Raw genomic sequence first — 18,131 nt, 5'->3', positions numbered from 1 at the left:
AAAGATGTAGTCGTTTTCTCATAGACTTCTATACAACCGGTGTCATCGCCCCCTGGTGGTCAGTAGAGAGAATACAGCTTTAACACAAACAGCATATACTTCTATACAACCAGAGGAGTTGCCCCCTGGTGGTCAGTAGAGAGAATGCAGCTTTAACACCTGAAGCATATACTTCTATACAACCAGAGGAGTTGCCCCCTGGTGGTCAGTAGAGAGAATGCAGCTTTAACACCTGAAGCATATACTTCTATACAACCAGAGGAGTTGCCCCCTGGTGGTCAGTAGAGAGAATACAGCTTTAACACATGCAGCATAGACTTCCATACAACCAGAGGAGTCGCCCCGTTCTAAGACACTTCAGCGCAGGACAAGCCGACCCCACCAGTTGATCGTCTCCCTCCCTTCTCCCAGTGTTAACTCGGTCTTGAATCTTTTCTCCTCCCTCTCTCTGTCTGCCCTCAGGTGTTTGGCTTGTTGCTATGGGTTGTGTGTTGGACCGATCTCTTCTACACATTCCACGAGCTTCGGCAGGGTCACACCCAGCCGCCCATCTACTTCGTCACCCCGCTGGTCCTGGGCATGACCATGGTGAGATATGTCCATCCTAAAACAGTTACTGCTTTTCAGGTTTCTTAAGAAGAGTTGCGCTTCTGGTTTTTATAATCGAATGTTAATTATTTTAGACCTGTTTAAGAATATTTTTTGAGTAGCTTGGAAGCCTTGGAATATACAAACAATGTTTGCATACAAATATAAAATTGTCTTATAAGAGTTACGAAGCATTTGTTACATTTAAGTATATTTTCAAGCCACTATTAAAAATTCAGGGCTGCAATGATTTATTTTGTCTTGAATTAATCTATTTAAAAAAATTAAACATTAAAAAAAATAATTCGATCCATAAAGTCTAATTAAATGCAGTATGTACTACACTAAACATCATAATTAACTCTTTTAGCAGTTAATATGCCTCAAAATTGTCATACCTATCATTTTCTAATAGGCCGTCAATTGAATAGCGCATTTGGAATATGACTAGGGATGGGTATCTTTTTTTATTTTTTAGATACCGGTGCTAAACCGGTACTTTTAAAACAATACCGGTGTTTAAACGGTGCCTGAACCGGTATTTTAAAAAAAAGAAGCTCAAAACGACGATTGACAATGACGACATTAAAAACCTCTTCGGCCATGTTCCCTGTGAAAGCCGTTCTCATGGAGCACTGACAAACAACGGATATCAGACTGTCGCGCTCGTAGCTACGAGCTAGCTTAAACATGGTTATAATGGCTAATTTATTATTTGTTGGCCAACTTTTATGAAAGCAAGACTTGCAATCAACGTTACGGTACTAATCACGTGTTCAGGGACACCGGTGACAGTCTCCCCGTCGCGCCCAGCCTGACCGCTGATGTGCTCAGCACGGGTTCACGCAGTCACACACGGCGCATGCCTCCGCTTTCAAAGTTAAATATGAGAGGCTATCGTAACCTGCTGGCAGGGCGGAGTCACCTGAGAAGTTCATAATAATTGTTTTTTTCAATTTCAATCGGCTCAGGCACCGAAAGGAAGCACCGAAATGTGCGTTGCGTTTCGGTCCGGATGGCACTGGTTGTATTGGAACCGGGGCCACATTGGCACCGGTTCTCGGTACCCAACCCTAAATACGACTTCCACTTAAACTTTGCAAAGAGACCACCCACAATTTATTACCTTCGCATTGAAAATGCGGAAGGTAATGTTTTGATCGCCGTGTATTTATTTATTTATTTGTATGCGTGTTCCTCGCATAAAAAAAAAGTTTTAAACCGAATCGCATGAAATTTGGTGGAAAGATTGTTTATTATCCGGGGACCATTTGATTAGATTTTGGGATCGATCGGGTCAAAGGTCAAGGTCATGAAAAGGCCAACATCTTCTTGAATCGCATGACATTTGGTGGGATGACTGGTTATTATTCGGGGACCATTTGATTAGATTTCGGGATCAATCGGGTCAAAGGTCAAGGTCATGGAAAGGTCAAAATCTTCTTTTTACCATAGCACGGTCAATTTGTATCCAATTTGCATGCAACTAATGCCAAAATGTTCATAATTCAATGCCCAATCTTGTGATATGCGAAGGTATGCGCTCTACCGAGTGTCCGTTCTAGTTTGATTTGTTTCAAGCTTCCTTTTGTCGGTAGAAAATGTGTACGTGTCAACAATTATTAATTTGGAGACAAAATGTCTTTTGTCGTTATGTTTTTTTAATGATATGTATTTAAAAAATATATAATTTGCAAAATAAACCAACAAAATAATGTTCTTTTGTCATAAAAACGTAATGGAGAGAGACCCCTGGCTGTCTGCCTATGTGAGAACAAGCCAGGCAGACAGTTGAGCTGGCTATTATTTATATACTTGAGAGCTCATGTACAGTTCTCCTGAGGGCCACGGCGGGTTAAAAAACCAACGATAACCTCGTCTCACCCGGCGTAAAAACCCTGAACCAGTCAGACCGGGATCGACCTTACATGCCCTCTGGGATTCCGTACACACTAATCTAACTCAGCCCCTCCCTCCTCCCTCTCAGCTGCTGGCCACGTTTCTCATCCAGTTTGAGAGGTTACGCGGGGTCCAGTCCTCGGGGGTCCTCTTCATCTTCTGGTTCCTGTCGGTGCTGTTTGCCGTCGTGACTTTCCGCTCCAAGATCCTACAGGCCTCCAGCCAGGTGAGAACACGCCAAGGACCTCACATGCCTCTTACCCGTCTGTCATCGCCCTTCTCATCTTGTTCTTCTTCCCAGTTGTCCATCACTCATAGTCCTCGGTGTTCTTTCAAGACTACTTCATCTGTCCTCTCCCACCTTGCTGTCTGGTATGAAGCGTGCAGTGAGCGGATGTTTTGCAGGGGTCAGCTCAGGGTACCGCTAAGCGGAGCGAGGGAATAGGAGGCCTGTTGTTTCTCTACAGCAGCGTGTGTATCTGAGCTCTCGGCCCACCGACGGAGCTTCAGAACGCTGCAAACAAACAGCAGCAGACGGTGTATGAAGCGAGAGGCTGGAGAAGATATGTGCCTGCAGCAGCCGCAACCGCAGCAGCTGCAGGAGGCGCCCCCAAAATACAACATCAACATTCCAAGGGGGTTGATCGGAGTGGTTGATGAATACCTCTGACCGGGCTGATTACTTGGCCCGCTGTTGGGAATTCTGGCTACCAGAAGTGTAAAGCTCTAATCCGCTAGAACTACAGGACTCCTAATTGGTGACTTATTAAACATTTCTGCTATAAGTCTAAAGACTGTTGGAAAGGTTAATGTTCAGCGGCTGTAATTAATCTTATTATTTTTGGATAGCGATGAGCTCCCCGAGCGTTTTTGCGTCTTTCTGCTCTTAAGTTTTTGTTTTTACAGCTCGCAACTGTGCGGTTCTGGATCCGTCTCGCGGCTCTCATCAGTGCTGTCTCCAAATGTAGCATCAAATGGAAGACAGTCAGTATTTTTGGGGTCACGGTGGCGCCGGTTTAGGTCTAGATAACTTTACCAATGCAATAGCAAATTTTGTGCAAAAATGTGCGATCGACTTAATTGAAGATGCCATCTCATCCGCTTGCCAAATGACTTCTGGCTGACCGCTTTGGGCACAGCCGCCCTACTCTGCCACTGACTGGCTAGTACTTATCGCCGTCTTTGCTGAATTTATTTAGCTCATTGTTAACAAACGGGACTGGTCCTAACGTCCTAAATATAAAAGAAAACCGCCTGTTGGACCATTGTTTGTTCCATCGTGAGTGCACACTTCAGTCGGGTCTCTGCTCCAATAAGGACACTTGCTCCTTCGGTATTGTGAACATGTGGTAACGTGCACGCCATCACTGGATTGTGGTCGTCATTCGAGTGATGCTGCTTCCTCTTGACTAACATAATATTCATGTGTACTATGTGTGGAGGATGATCTGATGTATGGCTAAAGCCACCATGCATTGTTGTTGCTGTGGTGACCTCAACAAAGTGAGCGCAAGAGCATGTAAACAAAACAAAAAAGGAAATCCACTCGACCAGAAGGAATGCAAAGTCATCATGATAGCGCGACACATTGAGGCTAGAACTACAGCTGGCTGTAAGATCGTTGTAGGCGTTTACCTTTCTTTTAAACGCCGATCCAGCCTGCAGGTGTGTGTCAGAGTGCAACATGTTTCTGCTGTCAGATTAGTTGCTTTGGTCTTGTGTGCACTTTACCTCCTTCTGCTGCTGTAATCCTGTACATTTCCCCACTCACAAATCAGTATCTTATCTTTTTAGTCCTTTTGTTCCACATGATGAATGTCACTTGACATTTTCCCTCAAAGCTTTTAACTTTATTTGTTAACGGCCCAAAGTTAATACGTCACACCCAAATTTGAGGTCAATTAGAAGTCATCTCAAGGACGCTTTGTAGCTGCTATAGTGATTAAAGAATAGGACCGGCCCCAGACAGGCAGAGCCTCAAGCCGCCATGTGTTGAGGTCACCCAGGGAGACCGCACGACTGTGCTGCTCTAATCACGTTGATCCAGAAAACCCACGAGCAAGCGTAATTCAGTGAAGGTGAAAAGTTAAGGGATTCCGCTCCTCTATTGGTGATCGCATTCAGCTGCTTGGTGGAGGAAAGTGCGTGGCTTCCCTCCTTTTTGTCTGAGTGTGTGTGTTGAGAACTCAAAAGAATGATGGAAGTTGACCTTTGGTACATTTGCACATGTGCAGTGCATCTCCACAGTGTTGTTAATGCATGGCATTATTGATGTAGTTTGATTTACGGTGTTTACAGTAGACTCGTTCCCCCCAGTAGGCGGGACGCAACATAACTCACGCTCTGTTCTATGTTGCAATGTATGCTGGGTTTTTGCTTTTAAGAATCCGCTGAATTTGTACTCACTGGTACAGAAACATGTGCGCAAATAAAAAAAGTAGATCCTTTGAATTTTCATCTTGTGCCAACATCAGGTTAAAATGCTCTGCCCCTCAACTGGATGGCTGTGACATGTTGTCCAGACTTCCTTTGACAACGCCATTAACACAGTTTTGTTTGAGATATTTTGAAGGTTATTGGATTGATTGCTCTGATGTGTGTGTGTGTGTGGTGTGTGTTCTGAAGGCCGTTAAATGCCGGGCTGCATGGCACGACCTCGGTACCCACAACAGTTTTCACCTGGATATAGAGAACTGTTGTCGGGGTTCGTACGGTCACGGAAAACCTGGAAAAGTCATGGAATAAAAAATAAAAAGTTTCTTTCCAGGCCTGGAAAAGTGATTGGAAAAAATAAAATCCCAAAGGTTTTGGAAAAGTCATGCAAATGTGTAATATTCACATGCTCATTTACACTGTGTATATACTGTATGCTTTGGAATTCTTATTGTTAGTTTAAATACTACAACTTCTCACTTTTTCATGTGTACACCGAGTTTTCACAACATATTTGGTCATGGAAATTTGGTTTAAAGTCCTGGAAACCATTTGGTCGACATGCGTATGAACCCTGTGTTGTTTGCTGCTACTGGCTACAGAACAATAAATGCGTTTATGTCTGCCACCTTTAATATGCAAATGTAATACGATTCTATAGAAATATTACAGTATGCAAACACTTCTCACGCCAGAATGAATGTCCCACAATGCAATGTGGTAGTAACGGTGACTTTATCACGGACACAGACACTTTACTCAGACTCTATTTGTGCCGCCATGAATATGTTTCACTCTGAATGTCTTTTTTATTGTCTTAATGTCAAGATCTTCCCTGACAAAAATATAACCAGCAACTTGATTCGCCTAATTTACTGATCGTCAAGGGATGCTTACAACCGCATGTCCGAACTCACTTCTTTGTGTTCGCCTTTTCTTTTTCTTTTTTTACATTTTAGAACGAAGTGACCGACAAGCTGCGATTCACCACGTTCTACTTTTACTTCGGCCTGGCGGCCTGTGAGCTGATCCTCTGCTGCTTCAATGAGAAACCTCCCCTCTTCTCCAATGTAGTCACAGACCCTGTGAGTTATGCACATGAAGCGTGTGTGTGTGTGTGTGTGTTATTCGTGAGAACATCTTTTCTTCCTGCCGACGCTGTGTACTCAGTGTCCTGAGTGGTTGAATGTCTGGAGTGGGCGCTTCAGGGCCGCTCTGTGCTAGTTCAAGCAGGTTACATACCATTCACACACACAGCAAACACGCTTGTCGCCGGCTGCTCCCGGAAGTTTGTCATCCTTATACTTGTTTAACTTCTCTGGCCTAATTATCTGGACATGTTTCTTGTTTTCAGAATCCCTGCCCTGAAAACACAGCAGGATTTCTCTCCACTTTAACGTTCTGGTGGTTTACAAGGTGGGTTCACTTTGCTCTCTGCCCTCACGGCATCATCCATATTGTGAATATATAAGACAAAGTAAATTAAATATTATATACAAAAATAATTAAAAGGAGACGAATAATATGATGGACTTTTAAATGTAACTTTAAAAAAAGTCCTGTTATTATATGTCACCGTAACGTCAGGCACTGTCCCCTCAACTTTCAGCTAATGTACCCCATTTATTATGATTTTGAGAAGTGTAAAGGCAATGAATAAAAAGATAATCAACAAGCTGCACGACTTCAAGCCACCGGCATTAATGGCGGACTAGTTTAGTAGTTTAATTTAACCACGAGTTAGCAAACGCCTTTTTTAAAGATGCGTAAAAGCCTCAAAATTCAATAAGAGTATTAACTGATATATTTTATGTTGGAGAACAAATCTTTAAAATCTAAAAAGCTTGTGCCAAACCACACAAACACACGGGAATCTAACCAAATCCCATTCATAAAACCTGTTGACCTTAAGGTGAGGGACTAGCTACACAATGTTGTGAGCTTTGATTGTTCCTCAGCGTTAGCATGAAGACAATTTATGTCTTTCTTTTTTTTATCTATTCTCTCAGAAATATCTCGAGAATCAAAAAGCTGCCGGGTTAGCTTTGAAGTATCGAGCTAGCTGTTGCTTTAAAGCTGACGCTTCGATGCCGAGTCATAGTAAAAACTTGCAGCCTCACTAGCTAGCTCACTATTTAGCATGCCGCTTTGTTAAGCTACATAAATAAGATGTATTTGTACGTGTGCTGTTTATTGACAGCTTTTACTTGGTTGATTTCAAATCATTTGGCCATGCTGTTGCCTTAGCTAACGGGAGCTAATTGGCTAAGTGTTAGTAGCCAATGTTTAGCCTGCATGTGATTGGCTGAAAGGTTAGCAGACTTGCGAACACTGTTATGGGAAGTTATGAAATTAAAGTATCATTGGCAAAGGTGCCATAATAATAAACTATATAAAGGTTCCAATATATGCTCCCTGCTAAATGTTATTGTAAATCACATTAAGAGGCTTTGTAACATATTTACATATCAAGATACAGAATAATTGCAGGATTGTTATACCGTTTGTGTAAACAAGTGAGACCATATTTATACATCTTGCAACAAACAAGATAATGCTTTTTTAAAAAATTTTTTATAATGGACATACGGCATCTTTTTACAGTTTCCTGTCAGCCAACCGCTCATGCCGTAAAATGCATCAAGTCAATTTCCGATGATATCCGATCCACGAGTACATAATGATGATTACCGAATCTAGGAAACTCAATTGAGAATCCTTTCTGACTTGTATCTCAAAGTTGTCTAAGTTAAAGGATTTTAGGTTAAGAATCACTTTTCTAGAGAATGAAAAACACAAAAGGGGACAAATACTTTTTTTACAAGATTCACTGGAGCCTGATGACCCTCTAATGCCTCCTTTGTTTGTGTTGGATGGGTTGAATTGCTAAACACATGAGATTACATTAAACTCCTGTTTCCTTTCCTCTCAGCTTGGCTATCAAAGGGTACAAAAAACCTCTGGAGAACAAAGACCTTTGGTCTCTGAACCAGCGCGACAGCTCCAAGGTTATGGTGCCCAAACTCCTCCAAGAGTGGGAAAAGGAGCTGGCCAAAGCCAAGAGGTACGTTTGGAGAAGAAGAAGTGGGGGGGATGAATTAATGGGGGATGCATTCTCCATTTTCCCAATCACTCTTTGTTCCTCATATAAAAGCTGTACGTGGTGCCATGATGCATGAAAGCAGACACTATGTTCACTGACCAAGACGGCAGGTTATTGGGAGAAATCAGGTTAAAGCAGGAAACCGGAGAACTGCTGTAACCTGGATACAACGTGCACAGCTGGTCAATAATCACATTTAACCCTCACCATATTAATCTTTTTATGATGCGTGAGTTACGTTTTCCCCTCGCTGTCGCAGATAGAGACCGGGCTCGTGGGAACACGGCGTTTCCTTTATTGCGCTAATGTTTGTGTATTTATGTGTCGTCTGCTGTAGAGGAATATTTGTTCTTTATTGGGTTCAGTGTTTTGTAGAACTTTGGATTTAATTACCTTGGATACAGCTGTGGGCAATGATGTTTCCTTTCTTCTCTGCTGCAACACACTTTCCTATTCTTGTCTGAATATTTCAGCCCCCGAGCTCTTTGGCTCTTCCTGAAGACGTTCATCTTTGAATACGGGTCACAATTATATAGTTTGATGGAGGAAACATTTAAAACAACTGGTCAAGAGGTTTTTTTTGCCAACGTTTTAATTTTTCAAACCAGAAGAACTGCTGCGTTTTTTGGGACTACTTTTCAATGTAGATGAATCCGCTGATGAATTCGGTATTTGAGTCAAAATATACAGTTGTGTTCACGGTAATGAATTAACACGTCTGCTAGTCTTTGTGTTTTTTATAGTTAAAACAATTGAGCTATATGGCACAGAGTAAGAAGACACATCAGGCTGCAATTTACTGCAGTTGGATCAATGATTTGTGTCTTTTTTTTGACAACAAGACAAATGGAGAAAAGAAATGTGGTTCCTCCAGCAGAATTACATTTGCGTTATCCAGGTTTTTCTTAATGAGATTCAGAAATCAGGTTAATGCAGAAATGGGAAACCAGCCTGGTCACTTAAGAGCATGTCGGCCCACTTCGTGTATGAGACCTCAGATCTTCAGAAACAGTTCCTCTGATTGCTGATCTGAAAATGTGGACAGTAAGGCCGAGCCTTCCGTCTACTTTTTTTGTCGGAGAAAAGAGGGTAGAGGATGTTTACTTTTACGACGTGTGTGTGTTTCGCTCTCGCTGACGAATTCCTCATGTTATTAACTTTTAGTTTTTTAACGTCGTAGCTTTGAAGGAATCGCTCCGTCTCCCTCGGTTCTGTATAATGTGCTGACAGATCAAATGATTCATCCCACGTCTGTAAGTTAAGTTCAGCTCCAGAGTGAAGAAATTAGTTTAGTTGCTCGGTCACAGAGAGAAAAGGTCTTCAACTCCACATTGTTCCACTCCGGTGAGAAGCTCCCGACAAGCCCTGTGAACTCCGACCTCCGAGGCGGCTGCTTCCTCTCTCTCTCTCTCTCTCTTTGTCTCTCTCCCTTCGTGCCGCAGTCTTCCTGACGAGAGTCTTGCTTCGCCCTCTCGCCGAGAGCAACTTGTAAAACGATATGGAAAAAAGCTCAATTTGGCCTTTTCACGAGTCGTCATCTAGAATCCGACACTTGCGCTTTAAATTTAGTTTTTGTTTGCAAAAACATTCTTTTCACGGTAATTCAATTTTTTTTCCTTTTTTTCCCTAGACATTTCTGGCATTGTGTGTCACTGCCTGACCTCTTTCTGACTAAATGAACACTCGGGGCGAGGAACGCTCCGAGTGTTTTATTTTTCTCCCTGTTTGCATTACTACTTGCTAATGCAATAATCCAGCTTTGTCGAAGGTATTTATCATTACTAATAATGACGTATGGAATGTGTTTACTTGGTATAATTTGGAGCTTTAAAAGTGAATCCATTCATGAGTGGTGAAAACGGATATTAATGGCATCCTGAGCATTACTCATCAGTGGCGGCTGGTGAATTTTTTTTGGGGGGGGGGGCGCAGTTTAAATAGCACTCAACAATGAGAAGAAAAGAGGTTTTGAGTAGAATATTGTAAAAAACAAAGCTTTATTTCAAGAACACAGCGTGCTCAACACTGTCCAATAACAACTATCAACACACTGTAACTTTGGGCATGAGAGGTTCAGAGCAGCTTTAACCCTTGTGTTGCCTTCGGGTCAATTTGACCCGATTCAATGTTTCACCCTCCTGTCGCCTTCGGGTCAATATGACCCGATTCAATGTTTAACCCTCCTGTTACCTTTATATTTACTAACATATTTTACCCTTGAGGTCAATATGACCCCAGCTATTAAAATCTCCAGAAAATTATTAGAATTAATATTGTTTTCCAAGTTTAAGTGTGAGGTACTTTATGTTTGTTTGTTGACTCCCGAAAGAACACCGACATTAAACATTGAATCGGGTCAAAATGACCCGAAGGCAACACAAGGGTTAAGAAACATTGGGTTGGGTTTCAGAGGTTTACAGAATAAAAGAGTTTCACCCTCACATGAAAGAGGTTCAGAGCAGAATAGTCAGAAAGAGATCACATGTTACATTGGGTGACAGAGCAGACCCACTACTGTAAAGACAAGTAGCCTCCTCTCTTTAAAGTGGGCAAACGTCTCAATAACTAATAAGACAGGGTTAGCTTCATGCTGGTAGCGAGTTAGCTCCATGCTCTTAGCTAGATAACTGCGGCAAGATTTGTGCTTTACACTTGTCTGCAGCTCTTTAGATCCCTCCCCCCGTTGTAGTCCAGAGAGTTTCAGTCCCTTTGGAACAACAGACAGGGGAAATTAAACAGCGCATTACTCACTGAGCCTCCAGCTGACAGCTCCGTTAGCTACCTGCTCGCGTAGCTCCGCTGAGGGAACGCCGGTCTCTGATCTGCCGAATAGTCCAATCACGTGAAATAATAAAACGATGTCATTGGCCAATGAGCGCACATTTTTGCGACCCAAGATTCACGTTTCAGCCGCCAATGAGAAGCCGTCCTTACTGAAACGACCGTGAAATGTTTTATCGATGCCGTACACACACGTTAGACCAGCGACCCGAAAAAGGGGAGGGGCTTCTCTCCGTAATAATGAGTGGCGATATATTATATTTGTTCACATTAACTTAAGTGGTTGTTGACAGGCTGACGGTCTCCCACACACATTTAGCGCGTCAACACGGTATATTTACTATTTAAATGATTTGGCATATCATGTTTTTTGACAGGATGTATTTTTTCTTTTATTTTCTTTTTTCATCTAAAAATGTTAAGAGGGGCGGCGCACTAGCGCCCCCTATGGACGAACCGCCACTGTTACTCATCCATCACTTAAAGGGATAGTTTGAATGTTTATGAAGTGTATGAGGTACTTATGCATCATGGGTGTATTTACCTAGAGCAGAGGGCGGTGTGCACACCCCACAGTTTGAAGATTTCCTTCGTTTTTTCTGTCTGTTTTCTAACCAATAAACTTCCAAAAATTCCCACAGTGAAGAGAATCTGTCCAGCCAGGCTGTGTACTCCAAGCCCCCGCCGCCCACCACCAAAAACATGGAAGGAGAAAGCAGCCCGGAGGAAGTCGAGGTGCTTCTGTCCAATCAGAAGGCCGCGTCCCGCCAGCCGTCTTTTCTACGCGCCCTCATCAAAGCCTTTGGACCGTACTTCCTGATCGGCTCGGCCTACAAGCTGCTGCAGGATGTCATCACCTTCGTCAACCCTCAGCTGCTCAGGTAGAGGGCGAGGTTAAATGTTCCTTTTGCCACACCATATTTGCAAGTTTGGAACATCAATAAGCTTCCGTTGTTTCGTAGTTCCCGGAAACTAATTTCGTGACGTCTTTTTGAATGCCGTGTGCATGTTTTTGCATGCTGGTTTGCATCAGCCGTAATATGGCAGCTGTCTTTTTTTAAACTGCACAGTGTCCTTGTTCAGGATGCAAAATAATGTAATATATACAGTATGTTTAATTGAACCGTCTAAAGGACCAGGGCGTCCGTACATTGTATATGCAGGGCTCTCTAGTGTCACGCATTGAGCGTGAGACTCACGCATTTCGGTCTTAAGTCACGCACTCCCGCCACACATCGTATTTCTCACGCTGAAAAACAACTCTCGGCTATTTAATGTTTTAATGTGCCGCAGCGCGCAAACATGAGCTGGCCGCGCTGCCCTCACCATGGAGTAATCAAGCGCTCCCCTGGAGTTCTGCTGTGAGGAGCCACTTATCAGCCAATCAAAAAAAAGAAATGGGCTACACAATAGCCAATCAGAAAAAACCCCGTATCTGTTGTATCTGGGTAAGATTTAATCCAGCAACCAATGAAAATAAAGTATCCTGGAATTGCGCGCGACTGACTGATATCCGAAAATTTCGTTCTGCGGGGGGGCACATTTACAGAAATGTTTTTAGAAATGTGCACGGCCCCTTATTAAATAAACCAAAGTAAAGGGTGGGAATTTAGTTATGGAAGCCGTATCTCTACACAGAGATAAGAAATACGGTATCCGGAATGGATGACCACGCAGGTTCCCTGTATGTATTTTGCTTCGGTCTTTATTGTTGTGTGGTTGAATGAGCCCACATTTAGTCTAATTATAGTGTCAAATTCTCCTTGATCTGTCAGATCATTTTAATTCACAGAACTCTTTTTGATATTATATCACTATTATACACTCATTCTCTGATTAATGTCGCTCTGTTTTGATCATGATGGCCTTTTTAAATTTGAAAACAACATAAGGTAAAAATTAAGAAAAGAGAAAGTAAAGCTTTATGTCCTCCCTTGTTTAAGACTCGGAGGTCCTTCTACTTACACATCTAAGGAATCAAGGTTTTATTTGCCAGGTGTGCCTAGACCAACAGTCCAGACCCGTTGGAAATCTAGTGCAGGGTTCTCAGAGTCAACAGTTTAGAAATAACACAATAATGAGAAAGAAAAAATATATAAAGAAAACACTATACAGAAGGTGGTAATATGAACAAGAAAGGTGCTAGGATGAACAGTTCTTGTGATTTTACTACGGGAGCAAAAATTAAACCTGTAATCCGAGTTGAATTGTGTTGGACACATTGTAGAGGATTAAGTCCTCCATGGTCAGAATGTTGTAAAATACGTCAAAGTTCAGACAGATCAGAGCAAAAAAAGCAACATTGTCATTAATGCTTCAGTATCTTTTTATTTTTTTTAAACAAACATTTTAAGTAAACCGTAAGTTCCTTTGTAAGTACATGTTGCGGGGGATCAGTGGTCAGCTGACGACTCAATCTGTACGAGAAAGAGCCGACGATCAAGTAAAATACATGTAGTACTAAAAATATAAATGATTATTTCAGGTAAAGGCTAACAAAGACCGGTCTATTTGCACAGGTTTGATTCCCTCTGAGACTTTTAGCCACAGATGATATTAGATTGCGATTCATGACTAGTTCACTGTCACACGCTCGCAGATGGGGGATGCAAATACATAACACATTTGACATTGATAACTATCAGCCTGGTTTCAGACGAGCCACAGATGAGATAAGGTTCGTGTGAGAGCAAACGGAGGTGTAATGGTCCTCTCACGGCACGGTGGCAACCCGGCTGTTAAAGTCTCTGCTAATGCGAAACATTGTCAATAATTAATCTGGGACCAGTTACAAGGTCTAGTTAATGGATGGCTTAAATTTTAAAGTGGTTTTGGGGGTATCTGCACTTCCAATGCCAGACAGTGTCTCAGAAGTCATATTTGAAGATCTCGCTGCAAGGTTACATGGAGGTTGTACATCTGGGATCTATTTCTGGAGTTGTTTTTGTGTAACTCTTGCTGCAGTGTGTGTGTCGAGAGTAGTGTATCTCGGCTCTTTACGGATAAGTCCATTGTTGTGATCTAAACCTATGTGCCCCCCCCCATCACTCTTAAAGGATGCTGATCTCGTTCACAAAGCAGAAGGGCGCTCCCAATTGGTGGGGTTACTCGCTGGCCTTCCTCATGTTCTTCACGGCCATCCTGCAGACCCTCATCCTGCACCGTCAATTCCAGTACTGTTTCGTCACCGGCATGAATATACGCACGGCCGTCATCGGAGCTATCTACAGGAAGGTACGTGGCCACTCTGAACGTCTCAGTTGGCACGCAGGAGATACAGTACGCTTCACAGAACATATGTTTACTTGAGAGTGATCAGTACAGTTGTGTGTCGCCTCCCCCCACATCGTTGTTCTGCAGGCGCTGGTGATAACCAACGCTGCCAAGCGCTCCTCTACGGTCGGAGAGGTCGTCAACCTGATGTCGGTGGACACACAGAGGTTCATGGACCTCACCACCTTCCTCAACCTGCTGTGGTCCGCCCCTCTTCAGATTATGGTGGCGCTATATTTCCTGTGGCAGGTACGTGAGCAGATGGAGGTGGACACGACTCGGCATTCCCCCTCCACAGTTTTGTTTACGTGCACGCGTATTTATTGTAAAGCCGTATGACCTTCGCTTCATCTTTGCATTTATTTTGTATTCAATTTAGCAGCGATTCACTGACTCTGTGGTATTTTACAGAACCTCGGCCCGTCGGTTTTGGCCGGGCTGGCTGTCATGATCATGCTGATCCCCTTTAATGCCGTCATCGCCATGAAGACGCGAGCCTACCAGGTATGAGTCGTCCACCCGTGTCCAGCTTCTCTCTTTTTCTTGGGTTAGTCTACGACTTCCCAGATCAAGAACCGTTTGCCTCATCGTCTTCGCCCCCTCCCCCCAGGTGGAGCAGATGCAGTACAAGGACTCTCGTATCAAGCTAATGAACGAGATCCTGAACGGCATCAAAGTCCTGAAGCTGTACGCCTGGGAGAACTCCTTCAAAGAAAAAGTCCTCGCCATTCGGGAGAAGGAGCTCAACGTGATGCGCAAGACCGCCTACCTGGGCGCTCTGTCCACCATGGCCTGGACCAGTGCCCCCTTCATGGTAGGGGCTCAGTCCAGATGTCTGAAAGTGGGCAGGAATTAGGCGTAAGCTGAACGTCATGATGAGCACGTGGTCTTGAACAGGCTTTTTACAAGTGTCGGCAAAAACGTCTTCATCGTTGGTATTTTCTGAAGATGACAACATGATAATCTGTGCTGTTGTTTCCCAATTAGGGCTCGTTAGAGGAAGACTTGTTGCCTCCAGGCAGTCTACAGAAGACTAAAACTCATGTTTGACATGAACACAAAGTGTAGCCTCGTCTGAAGTCAGACATTACCAAGGAGCTTTATTTGAAACTAGTTAGGAGCTCATTTGTTTATATATTATATTACCTGCCAAAACAAAGTCATATTTTGTATTTATTTAGTTATTCTTTTTTTACATTTCCTAAATAATGCCGTTCATAAGCATGCATCAGTGAGAATCGGTTTACAGGTGGTGCTTGTTAATGGGTGATGTACCAGTAGAACAGCAGCAGTATACCACTCAAGGCCTTCACACTATCAGCCTCTTATTCATCTCCTTATATAGATGTTTATACGTATATCATGCCTCGAGATCAGCTCGGACCATCTGTGAAGGGTCATCATCGCCCAAAGCTTCCAAAACCTTCACTTAAGTCTGCATTTGAATGCAACATGGGCTGTGCAGAACAAGTGCAGAAGATTTAGGGACTAAATGTAGGCCTCACGGTGCAGTCGATAGACAACGTACAATGTATAACAGTATAGTGTTACATTGCAACATTTCCAGGACATGACCTCGTAAAAAGGATAAATTAAGACGTCTTATTTACTTTAGGACACTTCTACAAGATGTAGCTCAAGGTGCTGAAAAGGTTCAGAAAGACTCAAGAGTGTTTGTTCTGTATGCATTCATTTAAGACATAAGACTTCCTTTTTTACATAAAATCCACTACAACTCAAATGTGCTTACAATGAAAACACATTTAAAGAAGAGAAAATACACAAAAAGTGAAGGATTAATAATAATGACATTAATTTAAGTCAATTAAATGTATAGGCTTTCAGCTGTTACCCGATACAGATACCCTCTTATCGTTCTTGGTAGGATATCACATCATTTTGGAGAATTGTTTAAAACACTATGTGCTGCTAACGTTCTTTTGCTCATAAAGTAGAGTTAAAGACTGGGAGCCGATGAAGATGAGCTGGAATAAAAAATACTATCTCTCTCTCTCTCCGTTATTTGGGTTAACGGTAGCACAGCACAGTCCCGAATAAGTACAAATGTTTTCAATTGACAGCTTCGGATGAGCAGCAAAAAGAGCGATAGTATAATCTGTTTGAAATAAAAGCATCGATATGATGTCCAGAATCTTTATTTGTTGGTTTGCCCGTGATAGAAAGGCTGTTCTGTTCTCCTAAAAACCTTTTTATTCAGGAAGGCATTTTTTACCTTGAGTTAATTTATTGTCAGCTATTACATTCTTATTTTTTTTATTTTTTATGGGTTGCTTTAACTATGTTTTAATCGGTTTTATTTGTTTTTACTATATGTGTGGCACTCTGAGATTCTTTGAAGGAAGAGTGCGATAAAAATGAAATTCATTATTATTATTAAAAACGTCAAATTTAACTCGTTTATTTAATTATTGCAAAGCCGAGCTGGACACAGCGGTGGAGCTTCTCATCAGCCTGTTTACTGACCCCAATCATAACCACCATGAGAAACGTCTGCGTCTCTGCCATGACCACCGGGGGGATGCTCTTGGAGCTGATTGATCTTGTGGTCATGGACGGTTTATTTATCAGATAAATGGACACTTTACCAGTGGAAAGCCGGCGTGTGTGTGTGTGTGTCAGATAAACTCTGTAATGTGTTGAATGTCAACATCTGCCTCTAATGAGGTCACTGCTGCTGAGTCACCATTTGACTCTGCTTAAAGTGTGCGTGCGTGTGTGTGTGGCGTGTCGACGGCAAACCGATGGAGCTCGGCCGCTAAGCGGCCTGTTTTGCCGATGTGTTCCCAGGTTGCCCTGACGACGTTCGCCGTGTTCGTGACCGTGGACGAGAACAACATCCTGGACGCGGAGCGGGCCTTCGTGTCGCTCTCGCTCTTCAACATCCTCAGGTTTCCTCTCACCATGCTGCCCCAGGTCATCAGCAGCCTCGTGCAGGTAGCCACGCTCTCCCCTCTGTTCTCGTTCTCTTCTCCTCTTCCTCGCTCTGGGTTTTCATTGAGTGTGTTTGTGATCTGCGTCGCAGGCCAGCGTCTCGCTGAACAGAATCCAACGTTTCCTGAGTCACGATGAGTTGGACCCGAGTTCAGTGGACAGAAACAACACGGCCTCAGGTGACATTAGACACGTCTCCTCCTTTTGATTTACGGTTTTTCATTTTCCTTCTCCCACTTTGGCTTCAAGCAGAGTTCTTTCTTTCTTCTTCTTTTTTTGCATTTCTGAAAAAGTCGTTAATACGAGAGACTAAACTAAAACTATTTCATTTGTCATTGCATCTGCTTTAACACACTTTAATGGTTGCAAGATGTGCACTGTCATTGTGTGTCGTCCTTCCTCCTTGTGACCTCCGGCTCTTAGATACCAGGCTTGTGAGCACCGCTTGAGACTCACTGCTTCCCACTTACAAACCCACTCCGCCAGTGACTCAGAGCCTGAAGAGCTTGTGAACGACTCGATGCTTGAAAAGAATCCACTTCAGTCGGACCACACCCGAAAAGAAATTCACGACTTTTCTTTCCCGACAGAGTTTTCCGTGACGGTCGTCAACGGGAAGTTCACCTGGGCAAAAGAAGATCCTCCTGTTCTGCACAAGTAGGTCACGGAAAGCGACACCATCGCATGTTTTCTCTGTTGTCGTACGTGGAACACAAACATGTGAGCGCTGTGTGTTCGCAGTATCAACGTGATGGTGCCGCAGGGCTCCCTGCTGGCCGTGGTGGGCCACGTGGGCTGTGGGAAGTCCTCTCTGATCTCAGCGCTGCTCGGTGAAGTGGAGAAGCTGGAGGGAGAGGTTTCTACTCGGGTAGGACTGCTTTTCATTCTCCGTAAAAACAAATCTGCAAGTAAAGTGGGTTGATTGATCTCCTTTTTTAAAGCTTCACAAATCAATGTGTGCACATTGAAGGTGCAATGTTTACGGTCTGGTCAGAATTACTCTACATTATCGCGGGATGTGTAAAGGTCACGTAGTTGACCTGAGGTCAAAGACATCCGGTGTTGTGTTGCCAAGATTTCTACTGAAATGAGCTATGCTAAC

At 43.1% G+C, this 18,131-nt stretch overlaps 1 protein-coding gene across 3 annotated transcripts in view; it reads left to right on the top strand.

Moving 5' to 3' along the window:
* Positions 1-18,131, top strand: part of abcc3 (ATP-binding cassette, sub-family C (CFTR/MRP), member 3) — a 49,769-nt gene that overhangs the window by 18,985 nt on the left and 12,653 nt on the right. For all 3 annotated transcript variants that reach the window (XM_056429196.1, XM_056429197.1, XM_056429198.1), the window contains exons 3-16: positions 463-588; positions 2,576-2,713; positions 5,880-6,005; positions 6,275-6,336; positions 7,853-7,984; positions 11,446-11,685; positions 13,861-14,038; positions 14,165-14,326; positions 14,489-14,581; positions 14,688-14,891; positions 16,886-17,032; positions 17,121-17,208; positions 17,620-17,686; positions 17,771-17,897. In XM_056429196.1, coding sequence (XP_056285171.1) covers positions 463-588; positions 2,576-2,713; positions 5,880-6,005; positions 6,275-6,336; positions 7,853-7,984; positions 11,446-11,685; positions 13,861-14,038; positions 14,165-14,326; positions 14,489-14,581; positions 14,688-14,891; positions 16,886-17,032; positions 17,121-17,208; positions 17,620-17,686; positions 17,771-17,897 — 1,890 coding nt within the window. The remainder of the gene's footprint in view (positions 1-462; positions 589-2,575; positions 2,714-5,879; positions 6,006-6,274; positions 6,337-7,852; positions 7,985-11,445; positions 11,686-13,860; positions 14,039-14,164; positions 14,327-14,488; positions 14,582-14,687; positions 14,892-16,885; positions 17,033-17,120; positions 17,209-17,619; positions 17,687-17,770; positions 17,898-18,131) is intronic.

This window comes from Pseudoliparis swirei, chromosome 13 (genome assembly GCF_029220125.1).
Source record: "Pseudoliparis swirei isolate HS2019 ecotype Mariana Trench chromosome 13, NWPU_hadal_v1, whole genome shotgun sequence".
NCBI classification, from domain to species: domain Eukaryota; kingdom Metazoa; phylum Chordata; class Actinopteri; order Perciformes; family Liparidae; genus Pseudoliparis; species Pseudoliparis swirei.
This window is presented reverse-complemented; position numbering and strand designations above follow the sequence as displayed.